The 25,476-nt window shown below is 59.5% G+C and overlaps 1 protein-coding gene across 2 annotated transcripts; it reads right to left on the reverse strand.

Moving 5' to 3' along the window:
• Nucleotides 1-2,021: 2,021 nt before the first annotated feature.
• Nucleotides 2,022-18,064, reverse strand: SCAMP5 (secretory carrier membrane protein 5). 2 transcript variants are annotated; one of them, XM_062206473.1, is made up of 7 exons: nucleotides 18,031-18,064; nucleotides 8,404-8,456; nucleotides 7,235-7,363; nucleotides 4,873-5,029; nucleotides 3,909-4,010; nucleotides 3,610-3,727; nucleotides 2,022-3,403 (listed from the first exon to the last, which is right to left on the reverse strand). In XM_062206473.1, exons 2-7 carry the CDS (start codon nucleotides 8,408-8,410, stop codon nucleotides 3,209-3,211), a joined length of 708 nt encoding a protein of 235 aa, XP_062062457.1. In that variant the 5' UTR covers nucleotides 8,411-8,456; nucleotides 18,031-18,064; the 3' UTR covers nucleotides 2,022-3,208. The 2 variants fall into 2 exon arrangements, with proteins under 2 accessions (XP_062062457.1, XP_062062458.1); XM_062206474.1 differs by lacking the exon at nucleotides 18,031-18,064 and adding an exon at nucleotides 10,925-10,946.
• Between the last annotated feature and the right edge of the window lie 7,412 nt (nucleotides 18,065-25,476).

The following is a 25,476-nucleotide window of genomic DNA, read 5'->3' on the forward strand; positions in this document are numbered from 1 at the left end:
AGGCATCTTCATCCGCTGGTTCACGCCCCAGATGGCTGCAGTGGCCAGCGCTGGGCCAGACCAAAGCCAGGAGCCTGGAGTTTTCAGCCAGGTCTCCCACGTGGGTGCAGGGGCCCAAGCGCTTGGGTCATCTTGCTGCCGTCCCAGGCCATAGCAGGGAGCAGGATTGAAATGGAGCAGCTGGAATACTGGCAACCAAGTGGGACGCCGGCATTGCAGGCAGTGGCTTTACCTGCTGTGCCGAAACGCCGGCCCTAGAGCTGTCTTTTTTTTTTTTTTTTTAGATTTATTTATTTATTTGAAAGTCAGAATTACAGAGAGAGAGGAGAGGCAGAGAGAGAGAGCGGTCTCCTAGGTCTTCCATCCGCTGGTTCACTCCCTAGTTGACCACAATGGCCGGAGCTGTGCCGATCTGAAGCCTGGAGCTTCTTCCGGGTCTCCCACGCTGGTGCAGGGGCCCAAGGGCTTGGGCCATCTTCTACTGCTGCCCGAGGCAGAGAGCTGGTTCCAAAGTGGAGCAGCCAGGACTCAAACTGGCGTCCATATGGGATGCTGGCACTGCAGGCAGTGGCTTTACCACTAAGCCACAGCGCCGGCCCCAAGCTGAGTCTTTTTTTGAAGGGCACTAGGGCGTGGATGGCACAGCACTGGCAGCCGGGAGACAGAGGAAGGGAGCGTGGGGGATGTCTCTGCCCTCTCATTCCCCAGCCCGCAGCCCCTTTTCTGTTCAGCCAGGCTGCTCCAACAGCTGTGGTGGGAGGGCCCTCTGTGCTCCGCCCCTACCCCCCTGCCCTGCTGTGAGCCACCTGACCCCGCCCACTCCTCTTAACAGGCAGAAGCCTCTGTTGCAATTTCAAGGCCAGCTCAAGGTGCCTCAGAGAAGGGGCCACAGACACGGGCCACCAACCCAGCCCACCTGCACGCCTGCCCCAGGCCCACAGAGAGGCCCCATCCATGCAGCCCCTCAGGAAGACACGCGACACAGCGGCACACACAGGGCCAAATGGTCCTTTTATTACGGCTCACGCAGTCATCACAGATGGACATGGTGGCTCAAGCAGGTCGACTGCCAGCTAGGGCATGGGCTGTGTCTCCCGGGGACAAGGAGGCACACTGGGCACCAGGAGGATGCACTAGAGGCCCCCGGCTGGCCGCAGACCCCAGGGTCCCCAAAGCTGGCCTGGGCCCTCCTCCACCCCCAACCCCGCCCCCTTCTCACACAAGGCCCTCCCCCGGGAAAGTGCAGAGTTGCCTGGAGATTCAGCATCCCAAGGCCTGGCCGAGCTGGGCACACCCAGACCACAGGTTCCCCGAGGGTTAAGCCAGGGCGCGGCCACACAGCTCTCAGCCAGGGAAGAGGAAAGGCAGGAAAGACAGGACACTGACCACAGGCGGCACCGAGCAGGACATGGATGTCAGCCTGGCGGCTGGAGCTCAGGCCCAGGAGCCACAGGCCGGGCCGGGGAGGGAGCGGAGGGGACCTAGTTGGTCAGAGGCTCCTTTTGGGTATCGGGGCCGTGACAACGGCGCTCCAGAGAGGAAATGCAGAGGAGGGAGCCAGTTCTACTCTGCGGTCCAAGCCCAAGGCAGAGGACTTTCCCGAGTACCTGCAGCTCCAAGCTCAGGGTGGCCTGGAAGCCCAGGTGTGGGCTCCACGCTGCACCCTGCCCAGCGTGGTCGAGTGGGATCTGGTTGTCCGATCCACAGCGCCCGGGGGGCTTCTCTTGGGAGAAGGGAGAGTGGGAAAAGGGGCCGCTGCCCCCGGGGTCCCGGGGTCCCGGGGAAGGGCCCCCTCCCCTCCAGGTGGCAGCGCTGGGCCCCTGCCAGCCACCACCACAGTGATCCCAGTGGACACAGAGGCCTCAAGCCAGTCTCCTGGAAGGGGAGGGGCTCTGAGAGGGAGGAAGACCAGGAGCCCAGCCCTGAGGGCAGAGGGGAGCCAGTGATTAAAAAAAAAAGAAGCCCTGAAGCCAAAGAGCCTCCCCTCCGCACCCCCCCCAAGTCCCACCCAGGCCCTGTGCTTGCCGCTGGGATCGGCCTGTGCTTCCTCCTGGACCCTGAGTTCATGCGCCCATGAGCAAACTGGGCAGGGGCAGGCGGGCTCCCCTCGCCCTGGGCCCTGCGTGCCCGCTCCTCCGACCTCCTCTCCAGGCCTAGCCCCGAGCCCTGGCCCCCACCAGACCCAAGCAGAACAGCCAGGTCACCAGGGACCTAGCGGTCACTCAGAGGCACCTAGAAGCCCCGGCAGGCTGGGGCCAGCCGGACCTCCCCAGGGGACCTCCGGTTCGTCCATGTCTCAGCTCCAGCTGTGCCTCTGCGCCTGACACCTGCTACCACCACCCAGCCCCAGCAAGGCAGTGTGCGGGTCGGGGAGACAGGACACAGCAGCTGCAGGGACTGGGGAAGACGCACATACAGAGCGGAGCTCGAGGGGCTTGGGGAGATGGGGTGGGGGGAGCAGAGAAGGGAAGAGAGGCCTCTGCTCAGGGCCAAAGAGGCCGCCCCTGCGTTGGGCTCCCTGGGCTGGGCATGTCCAGCTGTGTCCCGCCCACATATGGCTCAGGCCCTGTCAGCTTCCTGGATGTGCAAATCAGATCAGATTGGAGATCCGGGCTCAGTCTAAGGAGCAGAGACACCGGGGAGACAAAGGAAAGCCGCCAGGGGAGGGAAGACGGTGCAGGGGAGCCGCCAGCAGGGGAGGGGACCCAGGGCAGGAGGAGCCCGGAAGGGCCCCTGCCTGTCCCATCGCCACCACCAGGAGCTGCCCCGTGAGATCCATGGTGGAGACGGTCACCGCTGTGGTACAGGGCAGAGCGCGCCGGGCTCTCTGAGATGCCTCCCCAGCCCCACGAGGAGTCCCGGGGCCAGGGTCGGGGGGGTGGCCAGGCGGAGGGTGGGGGGCTGGTTTAGTTCTAAACATACATCTAGCACCACGACAAAAGACCTCCACGGCACACTACTTCACAAGGAGACACGGACGCGGCTACCGCCGCCCGGGACAGCGCCCCTGCAGCACCCCCGGCTCGGGGGGCGGGGGACAGACGCAGACGGGCACGGAGATACGTGGAGAGAGATATATATATAACTCTGACTCTGTACAAAGAGGGAGGAGGAGGCGGGGGAGGAGAGGGAAGGGGGAACCCTGCTTGGTCGCCACAGCGGACGCTGTGGCTTGAGCCCCCTGCCCCGCGGGCCGCAGCCGTGCGGCTCACATCTCGTTGGAGTACGTGTAGTTGGGGGTGGCGGGGTACTGAGTCTGCGGCTGGTTCATGGCCCCCTGGGCCGCCCCCATGGCTGCGTTCTGGGCGGCCTGCTGCACGTGCGGGTTCTTCCACGCCCCCGTGGTCCACTCCTCCTGGGCTTTGCTGAAGCTGCCCCCGCTGCCCCGGTAGAATTTATGAACCTGTGGGAGGAGGTAGCGTCCATCAGAGGGGAGGCCCGCCCTCCACAAGGCGTGCACCTGCAGGGCAGGGAATCCTGGGGGCCAATCCCGAGTGCACCCCTGGAGAGGAACCCCCTCCCCCGATCTGGGGGCTTGGGACGGGGATGAGGGGTTGCTTTGGATAGAGGCCACTTCCCCAAGCCACCTGCTGGCCCCGAACCACGTACCATGCTGAGAGCAATGAAGGAGAAGACGGCCACGGCCGTGAACATGACCGTGGGAATGAGCATCACCACCGCCGAGCCCACGTTCGTACCGAAGAAGGCGATGGTGGCGATCCAGCCGCTGGAGCAAGAGGCCGCCTGTGGGTGCGCAGGCCCGAGGAGGGCCCCCCAGAGAAGAGCCCGCCCGTGGACTCAGGTGCCCGCGGGGCCGGCTCACCGGGCACCCGAGCCTTCCCAGGCTGACCCCCAGTGCGAGGCGGTCCCTCGCCGCGTCCCCCACCCGGCCCGCCCCGGCCTCTTACCAGACGCCCCAGCCGGGGATGCCCACGGCCTGGATGATGCTGATGACCAGCTGGGCCATGAAGGTGAAGAAGAACGCCATGAAGCTGAAGGAGCTGTCGGTCCTGCGGCACAGGGGACGCTCCTGTCACGCGGGCTCAGGCCGGGGCCGCCTGCCTTCAGGGTGCCCGCTCCCTTCCCGGCTGAGGTGAGGGCACCATGGACACAAGACACCGAAAGCCCTCAGCCGGGAGGCCAGAACGGGACGGCGAGCATCTGTGGGTCTTTACAGCTTGAGTGTGACATGTGACATGTGATGTGACACAGGGGAGGGACCCCGCTGGCATCAGGCCTGCCACCTCCATGGGGATGGCCCACAGGCTGTAGAAGGAACACCCTGTGGGCACCAAGACAGCAGCTAAGTGGCACATGGCGGGGGGGGGGTCTGACTTCAGGCCCGTTAGCATGAGTATTCCATGGGCACCACGGCAGACGGTATGTGGTTGGTCCCATTGGCACAAAGACGGAAAGCCCGTTTGGCACTAGGCACTCCTGGGAGTGAGATGCCCAGCTCCCTGGTAGACGGGAGGGGTGGGCCCTTGGGCATCAGCACACACACAGCGTCACGGGCACCTGGGTGCTGGTCCCCTTGGCACACGCACAGACGGTCGTCCTGGCACCACCACCAGCACGGGGGTCCCACAGGCAAAATGTAACCAGCAGCTCCCTGGGGAAGGTACGGGCAGAAAGCCACAGCAGGCCTGGTCCCTACGCTGCCCCCAGCCAAGCAGAATGAGGGGAGGAGTGAAGAGGAAGGCTCCGACCGCCAGGAAGCTCCACCTGGCAGCCTGCACCGCAGGTGAACGAGGGAAAGTGAGCCTAGGGGGCGGCCAGAGAAGGAGGGGGGAGAGGAGATGCAGAGAAGAGGCCAGGGCGGTGAGTGGGCAGCTGCACGGCTAGGGGCCGGGGCCAGTGCCAACCACTTACTTGAAGGCCTTGTAAATGGGCCGAAACCAGCAGACGTAGGAGCAGGGTGTGAAGAGGATGAGCCAGAGAAAGGCGAGGCCAAAGTTGGTGGCTCCCCCGCCTCCGATGAGCCACGCGAGACAGCCCACCAGGTTCACGGCCAGTGTGACACTGTTCACTGCAGGTCCAGGCACACACAGAGACAGACACAGACACCCAGGCCGTGCACGCCCACGTGCGCACACGCACACATGCCGGCAGCACGGTGCACACACGCCAAGACCCACAACCCACACAGACGGACACACACACACAGAGGAAGCACAGACGGTAAGAAGGAAAGCCGGGGGCTCAGGCAACCCCCTCCTCACACCCGCTGCGGGGGAAGCCAGAGGCTGCGGCGCTCTGCCCAGCGAGCTCCGTTCAAGGGCCCCAGGGCCTCACCCTGGTAGACACGTTCTTCATTTACTGCCCAGAATGGCCACAGTCCCGGCCCTGCCACACACACAGCCAACCCACCTGAGCCCCTCTCCTGCGAGGTGGGGACGGGAAAAGACATCGCTTCAAGACTGGGCAGGCAGCAGTGTCTGGGGTCTTAGTCTTTAATCTGCTTCCCAGACAACTCTCAAGCCACCTCTTCCAGGAAGCCTTCCTTCACTACCGCACACGGCAGCCTCACTCTTCTCCCATCCCTCGGGCTCCTACAGACTTGGGCTGGTCTCACAGTTCCCCAAATACAAATCCCAGCCCATCAACCAGACTAGAGGCTCCCCCTCCTCTGTACCCGCACCAGCTAGCAGAATCTAGGAATCCCAGTGCCCCGAGTCACAGCCAGTGGGGCCTCAGTGCCTCCCCGCTTTACAGAGAGCAATACGGGTGGCACGGACGCGCTGACATCAGGGCGCCCCGGCCTTGAACCCTGGGCTGGGTCGCAGCCCCTGACAGCCAGCTCCTGTGGTCTCCCCAGCGGACCCTTGAACCTCCCAGGGGTTATGAACATTTCCTAGGAACCAACGCACCCGGCGGCGCCTACTGAGGACTTAGGGAGATATTTATAGCCCTTAAGTCCAGCTCCTGGATGAGACCTTGCTGGGGCACAGTGCACAGAGCCTGGGGCGGGCAGAACGCTCCGAGTCTCAGGGCCCCTCGTAAAGACCTGGGCATCCCTCCCACCCCTACCCACTGACCCCACACTGCCTGCAGGCCGCCTCAGGGTCCTTGCCAATTGTATGCAGGAAAGAACTAAGCACTGAGCTACTGGTCAGCACCTCCCTCCCAGCCCCGCCTCTCTCCACCTCTCTTCCGGTAGCCAGCCCTCCTGCGCTGTCTCCTCGGCCAGCTCAGAGTCCACACGTCCTCACCCCCACCCCACTGCCGTGCAGACCTGTGGCCACCGTCACCCTGCACGGGCACCTCTCTCACCTGCAGCGCCCAGGGCCGCAGGGCGCCCGGCAGGTAGCCTGGCTGGCTGTGAATTCAGATGGAGCCTGTGTGGCCCCCGGGTCTCCAGGGCCAGGTTTCTCTGTCACCCTCTGTCCACAAGCACACTCCCTTTTCTGGGCCCCCCCGGCCCAAAGCTCCCACCTCTACGTCTTCCTCACAGCGGATACAAACACAGCATCAGAGCCAGCAGCTGCAGACCTGCCTCACCGCCCGGGGTCTGTCTGCCCCCGCCCTCCTGGCCACGCCGAACACGGCAGACCTGGTCAGCTCCTTCCTGGCGGTCGGCTCCCTGGGCAGTGCAGGCCCCAGCTGTGCTCATGCGGTGGCAGCCAGCCTGCCCTGCCCCCATGTGCCTACCAGGTGCCAGCCTACGTCCAGCCAAACCCCACCCACCCCCGGAGGACACCACTCCCACCAACCTGCCACAAAGCGTCAGAAAGCGGGGGGGGGGGGGGGTAGGGGGGTGTGGGGGTGGGCTGCAACGCTGGCCCTCCAAACCTGAGCGTGCTGGAGCCCGAGACTCAGGAGCCCAGCTATAGCCACAGCCATCACAGCGCCAGGGCCCTCTGCCGCGGGCGAGTGCCCGCCCAGACCCTCCCAATCCCCAGAACAGTGCTCTCTGAAGAATCTGAGAGAGAGAAGGCTCCCCCAAGCCCAGAATCCTGGGTCCTGGCAGTCTCCAGACACTCCTGGGAAAGGCTTTCCAAGGGGAAGGGAAAGAAAGAAACACAGAGGACCACACTGCAGAGACCCTGCCCAGGTGCCAGGGGGTGGGGCAGGTGGAGGAGGAGAGGCCGAGAACGGGGGCCCTGAGGCCGAGACCGGAGCTGGACCCTGAAAGGAGCTGCTGGGAGCCACGCAGGACGGCCTCCCTGGCCCATGCAGGTGCTGCAAGCGGGGCTGCGGGCCCTCCCCACCCCGTCCCCACCCCGGCACTCACGCATCCAGAGGTAGTAGAGCCGCTTGGTCATGTTGAGGTGCTGGGGGGGGATGTCCGCCTCGAAGTCTTGATAGAAACAGGGCTTCAGCGGGATGAACTTGGGCAGCGGCGGGAAGTTGTTCACTTTCTCTGCGGATGAGCGAGGCACACGCGTGACGTCACCGGGCACGATTCCCGCCCCACGACCTGACACGCCCACCCTTTCCACGGCCACTGTGCAGTCCCCTCCCAGCGGCTGTGACTGCCCAGGTCCTCCATCCCCATCTTCCCTGGACTCCAAAGTCACCGAAGACCCCGAGATAGCGTCACTGGCAAGAATAAAAACCAATAAACGCTGTGTGTCGGGGTCAAGGCCCCCCATAACCAGGCACAGGGAGTGGGATGGGTGGGTCAGAGATGAGGGTCCCAGCCTCCACCCCACATGCATTCATTCATTCCAGCCACTGCTCCTTTCAGACCCTGGTTCATTCGGGGTCAGGGGAGTAGGGCTGGGACCCACATCTGTAACCTCTGAGCCCTACAAAGCCACAGGGAGAGATGGCAGACACCAGAATACAAGGGTGGGGCCGGTGTGGTGGAATAGTGGGTAAAGCCGCTGCCTGCAATGCCGGCATCCCATATGGGCACCAGTTCAAGTCCCAGCTGCTCCACTCCCAATCCAGCTCCCTAATAATGTGCCTGAGAAAGTGGTGGGAGATGGCCCAAGTCTTTGAGCCCCTGCACCCACGTGGGAGAACCGGAAGAGGCTCCTGGCTCCTGGCTTCAGATTGGCCCAGCTCTGGCCATTGCAGCCATTTGGACAGTGAACCAGTAGATAAAAGACCTTTCTTTCTGTCTCTCCCTCTCTCTGTAACTCTACCCTTCGAATAAATAAAATCTTTTAAAAAAAGAATTCAAGGGTGGCCAAGGGGAGTGCCTGGGCCAGCAGTGCTGCCACTCAGTCGGACGGACAGCAAGACGAGGACGGTGCGGCCCCCAGGCTCAGGGACCTGACAGAGGGCCACAGTGTCAGGCTGAGGTTCTCAGTCAGACTTCAGGGGGAGGGGGGCAGGGGATACCTGGGGACGAGAGGACAGAAAGAAAGACCCCCAAGACCGAGGAGAAGAGGGGGTGAGGAAGAGGCCACCCACCCCCCGCACTCTCATGCCCATGCCCGCCCCCCTCCTTACCGGCCATGATGGCACCTGCTGGCCCAGCAGCCTAACACGCCTTTTGTCTTGAACTGGAAGGAGAGAAAGGCCAGAGAAGGATGAGGGCCAGGGCTCTGCCCAACCCAGTCCCTCGGTCAGCCCCTGCTGGGCTGCGAGCTTCTTGGGGCGAGGACCCCCAGCGCACACCCCCATGCAGGCGCAGCCCAGTGGAGACAGCACCTCACCTTGCATAGCCACACCCTCCTCTCCCGCCTGCCCCTTTAAGGGTGGCAAGGACACCTGGGAGGGGACCCCGAGCAAGGAGAGCTGAGTGACAGAAAAAGCCCAGGGGGCCAGAGATGCCTACGTTCCTTCCTTCCCCAGGAACACCGGCTGCTCCGGCCTCCTGCCTCCTGCCTTCTGCCATTGGTTCACTCATTGGAACTCACGTCTGCCAGGCCCTGGGCAGAGAGCACAAGCACCACCCAGGCGGTCCCCGCCCTTGCATGAAGCAGTCAACACCCCGGGCGGCAAATCCCACCACGCAGGCAGGCACGGCGTGGGTCAAGGGGACCTGCTGGGTGCCGGGGGGATAAATCGCAGACTGTCGCACAAGGAAGCTGCCCCGTGGGCGGAGCAGCGAGCACCAACGGGCAGGGGGCAGACCCCTGCTCCCCCCGAGCACTGAGCCGGAAGCACGGGCAGGAAGGGTGCAGGCTCCAGGGAAGGCAGGAAGCCGCGTGAGGACCAGCAGGGCTGCGGTGCTGAGACACCAGGAGCCCCGTGCAGGCAGCAGCGGCACACGGGCGGGGAACAAACGTGAAGCAGTCGTCCATGAATTAGGGTCAAGGCGCTGACACCTCGCTGAGTGCCAGCTCTGGTGGACATGGGAGGCGGCTTCAGAGGCAGGGGAGGGGCGAGCATTTGGCCTGGTGGTCCCACATCGCGGTGCCTGCATTCGACGCCTCACTCCAGCTCCTGATCCAGCTTCCTGCTAACGCTCAGACTAGGAGGCCAGTGGAGATGGAGCCACGGATTGGGTCCCTGAGTTCCAAGTCGCTGGTTCTGGCCCCACCCAGGGACTGCTCTGGGCATCTGGGGAGTGAACCAGCAAATGGCAGCTCCTCTCTGTCCACGCCTGTCTGTCCTTCTCCCTCTCAAAAAGATTTGAACAATTATAACCTTTTGTGTCCCTTTTGGATATGGAATACAGATTGAAAAAAAAAAAAAAAACTGGGCGGCGCCGTGGCTTAACAGGCTAATCCTCCGCCTGCGGCACCGGCACACCGGGTTCTAGTCCCGGTTGGGGTGCCGGATTCTATCCCGGTTGCCCCTCTTCCAGGCCAGCTCTCTGCTATGGCCCGGGAAGGCAGTGGAGGATGGCCCAAGTCCTTGGGCCCTGCACCCGGATGGGAGACCAGGAGAAGCACCTGGCTCCTGGCTTCAGATCAGCGAGATGCGCCGTCCGCAGCGGCCATTGGAGGATGAACCAACGGCAAAAAGGAAGACCTTTCTCTCTGTCTTTCTCTCGCGCGTGCTATCCACTCTGCCTCTCAAAAAAATAAAAATAAAAAAATAAAAAAAAAAAACAACTAACCAATAATATCGACCACAAAAAGAAAACAGATGGGGTAGAGACATTTGTGAAATGCTACCCATTTAGGGCCGGCAGTGCCAGCATCCATATGGGTGCAGGTTTCTGTCCCAGCTGCTCCTCTTCCGATCCAGCTCTCTGCTGTGGCCTGGGAAAGCAGTAGAAGATGGCCCAAGTGCTTGGGCCCCTGTAATCACATGGGAGACCTGGAAGAAGCTCCTGACTCCTGGCTTCAGTCGTTGCGGCCATCTGGGGAGTGAACCAGCAGATGGAAGACCTTTCTCTCTGTCTGTTGTCTCTCTCTCTCTCTCTCTCTCTCTCTCTCTCTCTCTCTCTCTCTCTGCCTCTCCTTCTCTCTCTGTATAACTCTTGACTTTCAAATAAATAAATAAAATCTTTTAAAAAGAAAAAAGAAAACGAAAACCCATGAGACCCAAGTGGCAGGATCACTTTTAGAGAGGGAGAAGGACATGAGTTCTGTCCGTAAATGCAGGAGCTGCAGACTCGGCAAGTGCCCCGGTCTGGGGGCCAGCGTCGTGGCGCAGGGGGTCAAGCCGCCGCTTGCAATGCAGCATCCCACATCAGAATGCGGCTGAGTCCCGGCCCCTCCGCTTCCGATCCAGCTCCCTGCTAACATGCCTGCAAAAGCAGCAGAAAACAGCCCAAGTGCTTGGGCCCCTGCACCCAGGCGCGAGGCACTAATGAAACTCCCGGCTTTTCCGTGGCCATTTGGGGGGAGAACCAGCAGATGGAGGCTATCTCTCTTCCTCCTTCTCCATGGCTCCCTGCATCACTCTCTCAAATAAGTAAGTAAATCTTAAAAACAACAGAGTAAGTTCTGCTTTGCCATCAACATCAGCAGAGCTGACTCAGACAAGGCCCATCATTGCTGCTACAGCACTGGGGCAAGGTTGGGAGGAGGGAGTCACACAGCCCGAGTGTCACCCTCAGAAACTCAGTACTCACAACAGAGAAAGGAACTTCTACAGCGAGAGCCCGGGGCAGACCAACTGGATCAAACTCAGCATTTCTGATAACAGGACGGGGCGAGGGCACGGTATGTGCTTCCCAATGGCGGGAGGGAAGGAGGGGGGATCCCCTGTGCAACACTGTTGTCAGAGAAGTTCCAGCTGAGAAAACAAGGTGACACTTCACAGGACAAAGACTAATGTCCGGAAACACAAAAATCGATGGGGGTGGGGTGGCCGTTTGGCACAACCGATAAATCACTGACTCGCTCGCAGTGCACGTCAGAGGGCCCGGGTTCCAGTCCCAGAGCCACTTCTGATCCGGCTTCCTGCTCATGTGCACGCCGGGAGGCAGCAGGTAAAGACTCACGTACAGGGCCCCTGCCTCCCGCGTGGAAGACCTGGACTGAGTTCTTGGCTCCTGCCTTTTGCTTGGTCTAGCCTAGGCTATTGTAAGCATTGGGGCAGTGAAATAACAGAAGGTCTCTCTCTCTCTCTCTCTCTGCTGATCAAAATATATATATATATGTATACATAATTTTTTAAATATGGGAACTTAAAATTAATAGTGGAACCCATCTGGATTAAAGCAGACTAGGAACAGGCACTGTGGTGCAGCGGGCTAAGCGACCAGGATCCTGTATCAGAACACGAGTTTGAGTCCCTGTTGTCTGCTGCCAATCCAGCTTCCTGACAATGCACCTGGGAAGGCCACAGAGAACCTGGGCCCCTGCCACCCACATGGGAGATCAGGATGGAGTTCCGGGCTCCTGGTTTGGGGCTGGCTCAGCTCTGGCTGTTACAGCCATCTGGGGAGTGAACCAGCAGATGGAAGGTCTCAACTGCCGTCTCCTTCCCCCTCCCCCTCCCTTCCCTCCACCTCCATTTCAAAGTAAAAATTTAAAGCTCACTATTTTAAAATAATAACAAAATAAACTAAAGGAGACTAAAGACAAAAGCAACCAAATACAATGGGTAATCCTTTAAAAGTGGATCCAGGGGGCCAGTAAAATGGTGCAGTGGGTAAAGCCACCACCTGCAGTGCCAGCATCCTATATGGGTACCAGCTCAAGTCCCAGCTGCTCCACTCCAGATCCAGCTCCCTGCTGACGTGCCTGGGAAAGCAGCAGAGGACAGTCCAAGTCCTTGGGCCCCTGCGTCCACGTGGGAGACCCAAATGAAGCTCCTGGCTCCTGGCTTTGGCCTGGCCCAGCCCCAGCTGTTGTGGTCTTTTGGGGAGTTAACCAGCACATGAAAGATAGTTCTCTGTCTCTCCTTATCTCTAACTCTGCCTTTCAACAAATAAATCTTTTTAAAAAATAACAAGAATGTTTTTAGGACACCTAGAGACATTTCCATATAGACGGCCAGCATCACTATTGGCATCGTTGCCCACGTGAACTTCCTCGTGTGTATGGAAATGCCTTAGTTCCTAGGAGATACAAGCTAAAGTATCTGGAAGCAAGGCGCCTGGTGTGCAACTTACTTTCCGATGGGCGCAACAAAACTGCTCTGTACATAAAGGAAAATGTTGCAAAATGGTAACGGATAGCTCTGCAGGAAGAGTGCACAGTGTTCAGGATACCACGCTTCCAGCTTTCCCGTAGCTTTGAAAATGTTCAAAATAAAAAGTTGAGGGAAAACAGACATCTTTGTTTTTGGTAACAGGTGCACAAGGGACCTTTGGGAAGGAACCGAGAACAAACAGCTGTGGGAGAGATGGCATTGCAGTAGAGCAGGTAAAGCTGCCGCCTGCAATGCCAGTGTCCCCCATGGGCACCAGTTCCAGTCCTGGCTGCTCTACTTCCTATCCAGTTCCCTGTTAATACCTGGAAAAAGCAGTGGAAAATAGCCCAAGTGCTTGGGCCCCTGCTACCTATTTGGGAGACCCAGAAGAAGGTCCTGGCTCCTGGCTTCAGACTGGCCCAGCTCCAGCCATTGCGGCCATTTGGGGGATGAACCAATCAAACTCTGCCTTTCAAATAAATAAATAAATAAATCTTTTTTTAAAAAAAGAACAGCTGTGGGGCTGGTGCTGTGGTGCAGCAGGTTAAAGCCCTGGCCTGAGGTGCTGGCATCCCATATGGGTGCCGGTTCTAGTTCCAGCTGCTCCTCTTCCGATCCAGCTCTCTGCTATGGCCTGGGAAAGCAGTGGAGGATGGCCCAAGGCCTTGGGCCCCTGTACCCATATGGGAGCCCCGGAAGAAACTCCTGGCTCCTGGCTTCGGATCGGCGCAGCTCCAGCTGTTGTGGCCATCTGGGGAGTGGACCAGCGGATGGAAGACCTCTCTCTCTGTCTCTACCTCTCTCTCTAACTCTTTCAAATAAATAAAATAAATATTTTTTTAAAAAAAGAGAGAACAGCTATGGCTCCTACAGCAGGAAGCATGGAGTGGGAGGGAGGCAGGATTTTGACTGTGCACCTTCATGCCATGTTCCCATGATCCAAGACACCGTCCATTCTAAGACAGATCATTATTTAACTGATAAAAAATAAAACACTGCCAACCAACCTGTGGGGCGCCTGAAGTTGTGATACACAGACATTAAAATGTCTTCAGAAATACCAAAATGTTCATTTTAGAATCAACAAAATCTGGGACATCTGCTGAATTACAAATCATGTAAATATACTTACCTGTTAAAAAAAAAATAGGCAGAAGAGGGGCAGCTGGTAAAGAATGAAAAGGAGCGATGACAAGGTGGCAGGAAAGCCGGGAGAGTGCGGAGTCACCAGAGCCAGCTCAGAGGGGACAAATGGGACCGGTGCCACAGAGTGTCCTCTGTGCAAAGGCCAGAGCCGATGGCCCAAGGGCTTGGGCGCCTGCACCCCATGGGAGACCAGGAGAAGCACCTGGCTCCTGGCTTTGGCCTGGCCCAGCCCCGGCTGTTGCAGCCATCTGGAGAGTAAACCAGCAGATGGAAGATCTCTCTATGTAACTCTGCCTTTCAAACAAATAAATAAATCTTTAAAAATAAATAAATAAAAATAAATAAAAAACCAGAAAGAAAAGGCCGGGGATGAGCAGCAGCAAATCAGTGGCAACCCCAGCAGGAAGCAGCAGCCAAATTAGAATAAGCTGGATACGGACAGGCGCCGTGGCTCACTAGGCTAATCCTCCACCTGCGGCGCCCACACCCTGGGTTCTAGTCCCGGTTGGGGCCCCAGTTCTGTCCCGGTTGCTCCTCTTCCAGGCCAGCTCTCTGCTGTGGCCCAGGAGTGCAGTGGAGGATGGCCCAAGTGCTTGGGCCCTGCACCCCATGGGAGACCAGGAGAAGCACCTGGCTCCTGCCTTCAGATCAGCGCGGTGTGCTGGCCGCGGCAGCCACTGGAGGGTAAACCAACAGTAAAGGAAGACCTTTCTCTCTGTCTCTCTCTCTCTCACTGTCCACTCTGCCTGTCCAAAAAAAAAAATAAAGGGGGGGGGAGCAGGGGCCGGCGCCATGGTACAGTAGATTAATCCTCCACCTGCGGTGCTGGCATCGCATAAGGGCACCGGTTCCAGTCCTGGCTTTTCCTCTTCCCCTCCAGCTCTTTGCTATGGCCTGGGAAAGCAGTAGAAGATGGTCCAAATGCTTGGGCCCCTACACCCCATGGGAGACTGGGATGAAGCACCTGGCTCCTGGCTTCAGATCGGCACAGCTCCGGCCACTGCGGCCAATTGGGGAGTGCACCAGTGGAAGGAAGACCTTTCTCTCTGACTCTCCCTCTCACTGTCTATAACTCTACCTCTCAAATAAATAAATAAAATCTTAAAAAAAAAAAAGAATAAGCTGGATATGTCAGCTGTCAAGTGCAGACAGACAGCTCTTTAAGAATCCTGACTGTGGGGCCAGCGTTGTGGTGTAGCAGGGTAAGCCAGCATTCCATACTGGAGTACCAATTCAAGTCCTGGCTGCTCCACTTCCATGACACCTCCCTGCTACTGCACCTAGCAAAGCAGCAGGTGGGATGGAGTTCCTGCCTCCTGGCTTCAGCCTGGCCCAGCCCCGGGCATTACAGCCAATTGGAGAGTGAACCAAGAGATGGAAGATATACATGTCTGTCTCTGTCTGTCTGTCTTTCAAATAAAAAAATCTTAAAAAGCAGCAGCAGCTGCCACCACCAATTGGCTAAGAAGACACGGGAGACAGGAGACTGCCAGCCGGGACGGGGGTCAGCTGGGGCTGCAGCGGTGGGCAGAAGCTAGGGATGTGGTGGATCCAGAAAGAAGCCGCAGGAGCAGAGACAGGGCTGAACGGATAAGCAAAGCCCCCAAGAAGCGGAGATCCAGGGACCGCAGGGCGAGGTGACAGGCCTTGCTCCTTGTACATGGCCTAAGATGCAGGCATGTGTGAGGCCTTGGGACGCACAGAGGAAGTCTCTGTCCAGCTCCATTCTCTGTGATCCAGAGCGCAAGACCGAAGTGGAGGAGGAGGAGGAGGTAAGAGGAGCTTTAGGGGCCGGCACCTTGGTGTAGTGGGTACAGCCACTGCCTGCAGTGCCAGCATCCTATATGGGCACGGGTTCAAGTCCCGGCTGCTACTCTTCCAATCCCGCTCTCTGCTATGGCCTGGGAAAGCAGTGGAAGATGGCCCACGTCCTTGGGACCCTACACCTGTGTGGAAGACCCGGAAGAGGCTCCTGGCTCCTGGCTTCGGATCAGCCTAGCTCCAGCCATTGCAGCCATTTGGGGAGTGAACCAGCAGATGGAAGACCTCTCTCTCTCTCTGCCTCTGCCTTCAAAATAAATAAATAAATCTTTTTTTTAATTGTTTTTTTTTGACAGGCATAGTGGACAGTGAGAGAGAGAGAGAGAGAAAGGTCTTTCTTTGCCGTTGGTTCACCCTCCAATGGCCGCTATGGCCAGTGCTGCACTGATCCGAAGCCAGGAGCCAGGTGCTTCTCCTGGTCTCCCATGCAGGTGCAGGGCCCAAGCACTTGGGCCATCCTCCACTGCACTCCTGGACCACAGCAGAGAGCTGGCCTGGAAGAGGGGCAACCGGGAGAGAATCCAGTGCCCCGACAGGGACTCGAACCCGGGGTGCTGGCGGAGGATTAGCCTATTGAGCCGCGGCACTGGCCCAATAAATCTTTAAAAAACAAAAACAAAAGAGACACTTTAAATCCTGGCTCCTCTACTTCCAATCTAGCTTCCTCCTAAAGTACACCCTGGGAAACAGCAGTGATGGCTCAGGTACTGTGTCAGGGCACAGAGGGTCTCAACAGGCTCCCAACTCTGGCTCCAGCCTGACCCATCCCTGGACCCAGCTTGCTCCCCGAAGGCAGGTCCAGAGATCCAGAAAAGTCTGGGCAGGGGTGTGGAGGGGATTCAGAGCAGGAGAAGCCACGCGGGAGGTCACCTCCCTGCATATCCAGGTAGGGGCAGAGAGAATCCAGGGAGGGCTGCAAGGGGCGGGGTTACAGGACAGAAGGCTCCAGGCCCTAGTGCAGGACTGCCTGCTGCAGGGCAGCGTGGGCGGGGGCCTCTGCAAAGCTAAGTTCTTACAGAGCTCAGCAAGGAGAGCCGCAATTTGCTCCATACTGCCACTCTTTCGTAGTGTGGGGGTATCTCCCCAGACTTACAGAGACATCTCCTCTGTTAGGAGTAAGATCCCTGCACTCTGTGCAAGACACCCACTCTGTGCAAGACATTCCACCTGTAGCGCGAAGCCAGGAGGCCAGAAGCTCCCACAGTGGGGAGAGCGAGGGCCGCCGCAGACAGAAGGGAGTTGAGCCTGGGGACCTGGGGCCGGTGCCAGGGCTGCCTGCTCCCCAGCATGCGTCTCTGCTCTCCTCCCGGGCACAGAAATGGGCATTTCCGGCCTGCTGGTCCCTTGCCCCTCTGCAGCCCCCCCTCCAGCCCTGAAGTCCCAGAACTACGACTCAACCTCAGAAGACAGCAGTGTCCTAGCCATGCTGCCACCCTCCTGCTGATGACTCCTCAGCCTCCTACGGGTTCCGGGCTTCCTGCCAGCCGGCCGGGAAGCTCCCTCTGCTTGCCACCCCCACGGCTTCCAGCGCCCTAAACCAGGAGCCCTGTCAGCCCCACCACGCTCTCACATCCCACTGCATACGTTCTGAGCAGTTACCCAGCACCAAGTGCTCACTCAGCATCACCCGACCCCTTCCTGGGTCCCTAAGGAGGCGGGGGGTGGGGGTGGGGGGGTCCAGGAGGGGCCTGGCAATCCCTATGCTGGCTTTTGACTTCGATGCCCTTCCGGTGGGTGGAAGCCGGACATCGGATTTCCTGCCCCACCCGGCTAAGCCCTCAGCGTCGGGCAACCCTGCTGACTCCACTTCCTCCAGCAAACTCGCAGGCTCCAGGCTGGCAGCTGGGAGCGAAGTGCAGCCCGGGAGGAACCGCAGAGGGGAGGGAGGAGAGGGAGGGCTGAGGAGCCTCTAACCGGATCAAGGGAGGCGCAGCTCCGCCGGACCACTCCCTCCCTGGAGGAGGAGACTCCCGCGCAGAGGGCAGTCACCTGGCTCAGAGGCGGCAGCCAGAGAAAAGGTTGGGAGCGACACCCCCGGGCTGAGGCCCCTCCAGAGCCTGCGGCCCTCTCTCAGCTCTCGCCGCGCCCAGAAGGAACCAAAGCCAGCAGCATCTGCGAGCCCCACGCGCTCGCCCAGCCCAGCCCTTCCCGAACCCCGCGCTGCAAAATCCCTGAGCCCACCGGCCCCTCCCTGGAAACCCCACTGCCTCTGCTCGGCCTCCTTTCTCTGCGGGGCCTCCCCATGGCCCCCTGGGGAGGAGGACGCGGCCGCTCGAACCCGCCGGGGATGGCGGACTCTCGGCTCCTGGCCCGGGGACAGGGCCGCCCCCGGGCCAAGGCACCCTCCTCCCGCAGCCGGGGGTCGCCAGGGCCGGGTGCACCTGCAGGCGCCCGGGGTGGACGGGAGCTGCGGGGGTGCAGCCGCACCTGCCGGCCCCCATCCCAGCCGGGCCCCTGGCTGCAGCTCCGGATCCCGGTCTGACGTCACCCCGCGGGGGAGCGGGGGCCGGGGGCGCTGAGCGCCCTTCCCCCCGCCCGGACAGGGAAGGTCACCCCGGCTCCGGCGCCGCGGCGTCGCGGGCAGAGGCTGCAGCCCCAGGCTCCCGCTCGCCCCCCGGGCCCGGCACTCACCTGCCGCGACCACCGGGCTGCGGAGAGGCCGCCGCGCTGCGCAGCGAGGCACGGAGGATGCGGCGCGGGGCCGGCCTCGAGCCGCTCCGGGGCGGGGCGGGAGCGCGCGCCCGGGCTGGCCTCGCGTGCGCGCGCGCGCGCTCCCGGGCACCCGCAGCGGCCGCTCTCGCGAGACTCCCGCTCCGCTGCTGGGTCCGACGGCCGCGCTCGCGAGAGCCTGCGGCCGGGGGCGGGAGCTGTCCGCGGTGCTGGTTCTCGGGCCCGGGCGGACCGGCCGCCGGGGCGGATTCGAGAGCGGCCTGGCCCCAGCTTGCAAATATGCATACTGGGGAGAATCAGATCCCAGGCCGGGCCCGGGGCCTCCGCGAGCTGCCAGGAGAAAAATTAAAAATTGGAATGGGCATTTGGCGCAGCGCCCTGCAGCCCGTAGTCCCGGGGTGGCTTCGACCTGGCCAGCCCTGGCTGTTGTGGGCATCTGGGCGGTGAACCAGGTCTCTGTCTGCCCGCCTCTCGAACAAAAGGACAGAGAGAGAACGCAGGCTGAATGCTTAAAATCGCAGAACTTTGGAGGCTTGAGCGGGGCCAGGGGCTGGGGCAGAAGGCGGGCTTTCACTGTGGGTGGTGGTCACTCAGCAGCCCCTCTGTGGCATCTCCACCCGGGGCACTGCCCCTGCCTCCCACCCCCACCCGCACCATCCTGGCCTGAAAGGGGGCCGCAGAGGGGTGGGAGACACTGCAGAGATTCTTTGCCCAGAACAGGGGCCCATTGTCTGGCTCCAGCCGGCCAGGAGTGGGGCCTCACTCCCACAGCTGGGATGAAAAGGGGGCGGGTGTGGAAAGCGGCAGTGGAGGACGAGGGCGGGAGAGGGAAGGAGGGAGGCACCCCGGGGCGGGGAAAGGACCCAGCAGGAAGTAATACCCGGCCACCCGGCGGACCAGCAGGCAAGCGTCCTGGGTTACGGGCAGGGCCACCAGGGCCACTGCTGCTCCTGTCCCTGGCTACCCCACAGTGACCGTGCCGGGACGCAAGCCTTGGCCAAGCCACAGAGCAGGGGCCGGCGAGTGACAGACGGAGCCTACAGAGGTTTGTGAAGTGTGGCCCCTATGGGAGAGGGCTGGGGAGTCCATGTGGGCCTTCAGGACAGGGTCTGAGGGGCCCACGCTGCGGTCCGCACGCAGGGTTTACAGGAGACATCTTGGGGTTCACGTGGGTCCTGCAGGGGAGGTGTTGGGGTTCCCCTCTGATGGCAACCTGGGAATTCAGAAGAATCCTACTTGGTAAACAGCGGAACCAGGAAAAGCGTAGGGAAGCCTGGGTTTGTCCTAGGGGACCACACCTCCTGCAAAGGAGGAGAACAATGCTATCGGTAGGGAAAATCACTTAAGCTTTCAAGGCACTTGCTGACCGCCTACCACGCCTGGGCCACAGCCAGCAGAAGGCTGTGGTTAGGGAATGCACTGAACGCGGACGCCCGCCCCTCCCCGGCAGGGTGGGTGTAAGCAGGGTCCTCACTGCACTGGATCTGGTTTTCACATGCACAGAGTAGGGATGATGCTATGCGGAAGTTTGTCTTGGGGGTCCTGAAGTGAATTAACGCATGTGACGCACGGGACGGTGCCTGGGACACAGAACGTGTTTAGTGAGTGCTTGCCCACCGCGTGTCCTCACTGGGGACGCGTCCTTCTGACGCAGGGCAGCAGTGGGAGAGCCTGAGCCAAACCCAGCAACTCCACATCCCAAGCGGCTTCTCAGAGTGGGGATCTCACATCCCTGCTCTTGCAAAGCTAGAAAAGGCTCCCCCTACAGGATGCCAGGGGCGTGGTCACATGACTGCAGGCAGCGCGTCCCTGGGAGTGGTAATGCAGCCACAGGCCCCAGACGCGGCTCCGGGCTGCTTGTCTTTTCCTGCCCACCGACGCTGAGTGAGGCACGTCCACGCAGGGGTGTCCAGGAGAACAGCCAGCAGACAACCGAGACAACGACCAGCGGCAGCCCTGAACCTGTGAGTGCCAGGGTGAGATGCTCAGCCCCGGGATATCCTGTCGCATAAGTGCTGTTGTCCCCGTTTTATAAACGAGGCAAGTGAGGTGCCCGGGGCTAACGGGATCCGATCTGCCCCAGGAAATAGAACGGGTGCATCGCTCGCCGGCTGTCCCCAGAGGTTGACTGGGAGATGGGGACCAGAGCACAAATGGTCACTTTGAGAGAATCCCAGGAAGCACCTGTAGAGAAGTAGCAAAGGTGAAACAAAGGAAGAAAGGACCAAGATAGGGTGCAGTGGTGAGCAGGGCACACTGTGGGCAGCCGGGGCTTCATCCCACTGGGCGCCTGTGGGCACAGCAGAGCACAACGCAGGCACGTGCTGCCAGAGGGACGAGTGGAGGGCTGCTCCTGGCACTGCCGGCCTGCCCCGTGCGCTTTCTGAGCAGAAGTCCCAGGACCTGATACTACAGAGCCATCGGGAGTGGCTACAGGCTCTTGGGAAGCAGCCAGGGCTGCATGGCTCCAGAGCCACATCACGCTGCCCCGAGATAACCCTGCAATTGCCTGTGCCCGTAGTCCTGCAGAAGTTTGCTGGACAAGTCTCCTTTTTTAGGCAAGAGCTTCCTGTGCCCCTGAACCCCTCAGCGCTCCTGGTCTGGAGACATGTATGTGACATGTCCCCTGGCATGCACGCCATGCACAGGAGCAAGGACACAGCGGCACCCTCTTGACTGCAGAGCCATGGACATGAGGTCGGCTCTTCCAGCTTCCCAGGGGAGCTCACCCGAGACCTCCCTGTGTAAATCGCCTCCACCCTGAGCCACACCACCCAGCCCTGCTTGTCTTCTCCCCCAGGAGGGAATGTGCGGAAGTACTCACTGATCACCCGTCTGATTAGAGGGCTGCACTGAAAACATGTGAAGGGTTCTTCCAACTCAGTCACAAGGACAAGAAACCCACCTAAAACTGGGCAGAGGGGGCCGGCGCCGCGGCTCAATAGGCTAATCCTCCGCCTTGCGGCGCCGACACACGGGGTTCTAGTCCCGGTCGGGGCACCGATCCTGTCCCGGTTGCCCCTCTTCCAGGCCAGCTCTCTGCTGTGGCTAGGGAATGCAGTGGAGGACAGCTCAAGTGCTTGGGCCCTGCACTCCATGGGAGACCAGGAGAAGCACCTGGCTCCTGCCTTCGGATCAGCGCGGTGCGCCGGCCACAGCGCGCCTACCGCGGCGGCCATTGGAGGGTGAACCAATGGCAAAAGGAAGACCTTTATCTCTGTCTCTCTCTCACTGTCCACTCTGCCTGTCAAAAATTAAAAAAAAAAAAAACTGGGCAGAGGGAAGCTGGTGCTGTGTCACGGCAGGTTAAGCTGCCACGTCCCATGTCAGGCACCAGTTAGCATCCAGCTCCCTGCTAATGTGCCTGGGAAAGCAGCAGAAGATGACCCAAGTAACTGGGTCCCTGCCACTCATGTAGGAGACCCGGATGGAGTTCTGGGCTCCTGCCTTCAGCCTGGTCATTGTGGCCACTTGGGGAGCGAACCAGCAGATGGAATACCTTTCTCTCTCTGCCTTTCAGATAAATAAAATAAATTGCCTAGATCAATTTTAAAAACTGGGCAAAGGATCTGAATAGGAATTTCTCCAGGGAAGGTGTACAAATGGCCAAAATCCCATGAGACCGTGATCAGCAACATTAGTCCTCAGGGTGAGATACTACTTCCCACCACTAGAGGGCTCTGAGCGACAAGACGGCGCGCTGCTGGCGGGAGTAAAATGGTACAGTCGTCTCCCAAAAATTCAAACTGAGCGACCGTTCGACCTAGCAGCTGCACTCCCAGACACGTCCAAGAGCAACGAGAACATTCACAAAGAGACCAGGAGTACAAGCTGCAGCTTTATTGAGGGTGGCGAGCGCTGCAGGCAGCCCTCCACCGGGGAGCGCGCACCGCCCAGAGCAACGCGATGCAGCCGCAGAAGTGCAGGACGGGCACCGTCAGCAGAACGGTGGACCGGCTCTCCAGTCGGCGTAATCCCGTGCCGTGTAGCTCAGGAACAGGACACTGAGGCACAGAGCCACTGGCCGGGACAGAGCGGACAGGTCTGCGTGACAGGTGATTCTAGACCTTGCCTGGGTGGCGGTGTCACCGTGTATAAAATTGTCAAGATTCACCCGCAAGATTAAAACGTGTGCCATGTATCCTGCGTAAGCTATCGCTCAGCAAAGTACTGGTATCATTTTAATGTTAAATTTTCGCTTTTTTAAAGATTTACTTCATTTATTTGAAAGGCACAGAGAGAGAGAGAGAGAGAGAGAGAGAGAGAGGTCTTCCATCCGTTGGTTCACTCCCCAAACAGCCATTAATGGCTGGGGCTGGCCCATGCTGGAGCCAGGAGCCAGGAGCTTCTTCCTGGTCTCCTCCATGGGTGCAGGGGCCCAAGCACTTGGGTCATCTTCTACTGCTTTCCCAGGTGCAGTAATAGGGAGCTGGATCAGAAAAGGAGCAGCCAGGACTCGAACCAGCGCCCATATGGGATGCTGGTGCCACAGGCAGAGGCTTAACCCGCTAAGCTACAACGCCGGTCCCCTGATATCACTTTTTTTTTTTTTTAATTTGGCTTCCTTCCATTGGTTCACCCCCCAAATGGCTGCTACAGCCGGCGTGCTGCAGTGATCCAAAGCCAGGAGCCAGGTGCTTCTCCTGGTCTCCCATGCGGGTGCAGGAGCCCAAGCACCTGGGCCATCCTCCACTGCCCCCCTCCCCGGGCCACAGCAGAGAGCAACCAGGACTAGAACCCAGCACCCATATGAGATGCCAGTGCCGCAGGCGGAGGATTAACCATGTGAGCCACGGTGCCGGCTCCCTGATATCATTTTTTTAAATGGTGTGTGTCTTGAGTCTAGGGAACAAATCACCAACCCCAACGTGGCTCTACCATGGTCTCCCCTCACTGCTTCCCTTCCATGGGCAGTGCCACCTGGGGGCACCCACGCACCCAGCCACAGACACTTCAGAGGTTGCCTGCCCACACTGGGCAGGGAGCTGGGCACTGGGCAGCCTGCTGGCCTCCACGCCAGCCAGCTTCACAGTCACCGCTTGAAGCTTAGCCAACAGCTCCGAGCATGGAATCGGGAACACTGCCCGCTGCACACTGAGTTAGAACAGGGCGAGTGCAGCCAGGAACGCCCATGCAAGCATGCTCCTGCCAACTGCCTGGAAAATGTCCTCCGCGAGTCCTAGCCTGGCCCTGGCACGGACGAGCACCAGCCAAGCCCCTGGTGCCGATCCACAGCCGTCGCCTGCCTGACCTGCTGGGCACGTGGCAAAGCAGTGTTGCTTTTACCCCCAGTCTCCCCTCCTCCACCCTGCAACCTCGCCCAGTGAGCCCTTCCAGAGCTCTGTGCCTGCTCCAGGCCACCCTTCCTCCCTGTGCACCTCAGCACCACCCCAAGGCCAGCCACAGGGCACGGAGCTCCTGGCTGAGTGGCGGGTTGGTAAATGTTTAACCGCCGGCTCCTGGGGGGGGGGGCACTGTTTACATCAAATATGCACACCCATAAACTGTACTGATACAAAGGACGTGCAACACATGACTGACACATAGACAGTTTTGTTGGTTCTGCTGAACTCTTGCAACTGTTGCCAACCTAAGGTTGTGTTTGACGGATGAGTTTTGGTGATTTATAAGACAATAAATCTCGCTGGCGCCCTGGCTCAGTAGGCTAATCCTCTGCCTTGCGGCGCTGGCACACCGGGTTCTGGTCCTGGTCGGGGCACCGATCCAGTCCCGGTTGCCCCTCTTCCAGGCCAGCTCTCTGCTGTGGCCAGGGAGTGCAGTGGAGGATGGCCCAAGTCCTTGGGCCCTGCACCCCATGGGAGATCAGGATAAGCACCTGGCTCCTGGCTTCGGATCAGCGCGGTGCGCCGGCCGCAGCGCGCTACCGCGGCGGCCATTGGAGGGTGAACCAACAGCAAGGAGGAAGACCTTTCTCTCTGTCTCCCTCTACTGTCCACTCTGCCTGTCAAAAATAAAAAAATTAAAAAAAAAAATAATAAATCAGGCTCTGTATTTGTCATGTTTGCTAATTTCCATGGTGTAAATAATTTCCCTTCAGCTAATTTCTTTCTTTCTTTCTTCCTTTTTTTTTTTTTTTGACAGGCAGAGTGGACAGTGAGAGAGAGAGACAGAGAGAAAGGTCTTCCTTTTTGCCGTTGGTTCACCCTCCAATGGCCGCTGCGGCCGGCGCATCGCGCTGATCCGAAGCCAGGAGCCAGGTGCTTCTCCTGGTCTCCCATGGGGTGCAGGGCCCAAGCACTTGGGCCATCCTCCACTGCCTTCCCGGGCCATAGCAGAGAGCTGGCCTGGAAGAGGGGCAACGGGGATAGAATGCGGCGCCCCAACTGGAACTAGAACCCGGTGTGCCGGCGCCACAAGGAGGAGGATTAGCCTGTTAAGCCACGGCGCCGACCCCTTCAGCTAATTTCGAGCTCACAATTGATGCCACGGAAGGCAGAGCTGGGCAGAGGCGCCACAGCACACCATTACACAAAGATCTTCAAAATATTGGTGGAAAACATGTATTATTAAAAAAAACTATGCATGGGTTTGATTTTTAAATATTTTTATTTATTTGACAGGCAGAGAGACAGAGGATTCCCTCTGTATGATTCCCACTGACTGGTTCTCTCCCCGGTGCCCACAATGGCCAGGACCAGAGCCAACAGCTGGGGACTCCAGCCAGGTCTCCCCCATCACCTGAGCCGTTGCTGCTGCCTCCGGGTCTGCATTAGGAGGAAGCTGGAGTCAGCAGCCAGAGCCGGGCTTTGAACCCAGGTCCTCCCATGGGGCACCATCGCAGGCGTCTGAGCCCCCGGGCTAAACTCCTGCTTCTTCTTGGAATCTTTGATGTGATCCCAAGGCTTTTCCTTGGAGGATGGGTCTGGCGACTGGAATTCCACGAACATTCTCTTGGAAAAACGCCCAGGACAACTGTCTAGACTCCAGGTCCCGTGAAGGGGGCGAGAGCCTTGGGACACTTGCAAAGCTGTTGAGTGCAGTCCCCCTACCCCCCCCTCCACAGTGATCTCCCCATGCACACTCAACGAGTTTCATTTACGTTTTAATTGTGGCTAAAAACACATACCACAGAATTTCCCAGGCCTGCGGCTGGCTCGGTAGTGTTCAGTGTACCCACGTGGCTGAGCAACAGATTCCAGACTTTTCTACGCTGCGGAACTGAAACTGTGCACCCGTTACCCAGCAACTCCCCCCCCCCCCCCCAGCACCATCTGTTTTCTGTGTCTGTGAGTTTCACTGGCGCAGGTACCTCAGAGAAGGGGAATCACACAGCACTTTCTACGGACAGTTTTTTTAAGCTTGTATTTAAATATTTTCATTGTATTTGAGAGGCAGAGAGAGGGCGTCCATCTGCTGGTTCACTCCCCAAATGCCCGCAACAGCCTG

The sequence above is a fragment of the Lepus europaeus genome, chromosome 11 (genome assembly GCF_033115175.1).
Source record: "Lepus europaeus isolate LE1 chromosome 11, mLepTim1.pri, whole genome shotgun sequence".
In the NCBI taxonomy this organism is placed as follows: domain Eukaryota; kingdom Metazoa; phylum Chordata; class Mammalia; order Lagomorpha; family Leporidae; genus Lepus; species Lepus europaeus.

Coding starts and splice junctions, on each gene's coding strand:
- SCAMP5 (XM_062206473.1), bottom strand. Junction 3,728..3,908: donor ATCCCCGGCTGGGGCGTCTG/GTAAGAGGCCGG, acceptor CTCTTGCTCCAG/CGGCTGGATCGCCACCATCG. Junction 3,404..3,609: donor CCTTCATTGCTCTCAGCATG/GTACGTGGTTCG, acceptor CTCCTCCCACAG/GTTCATAAATTCTACCGGGG.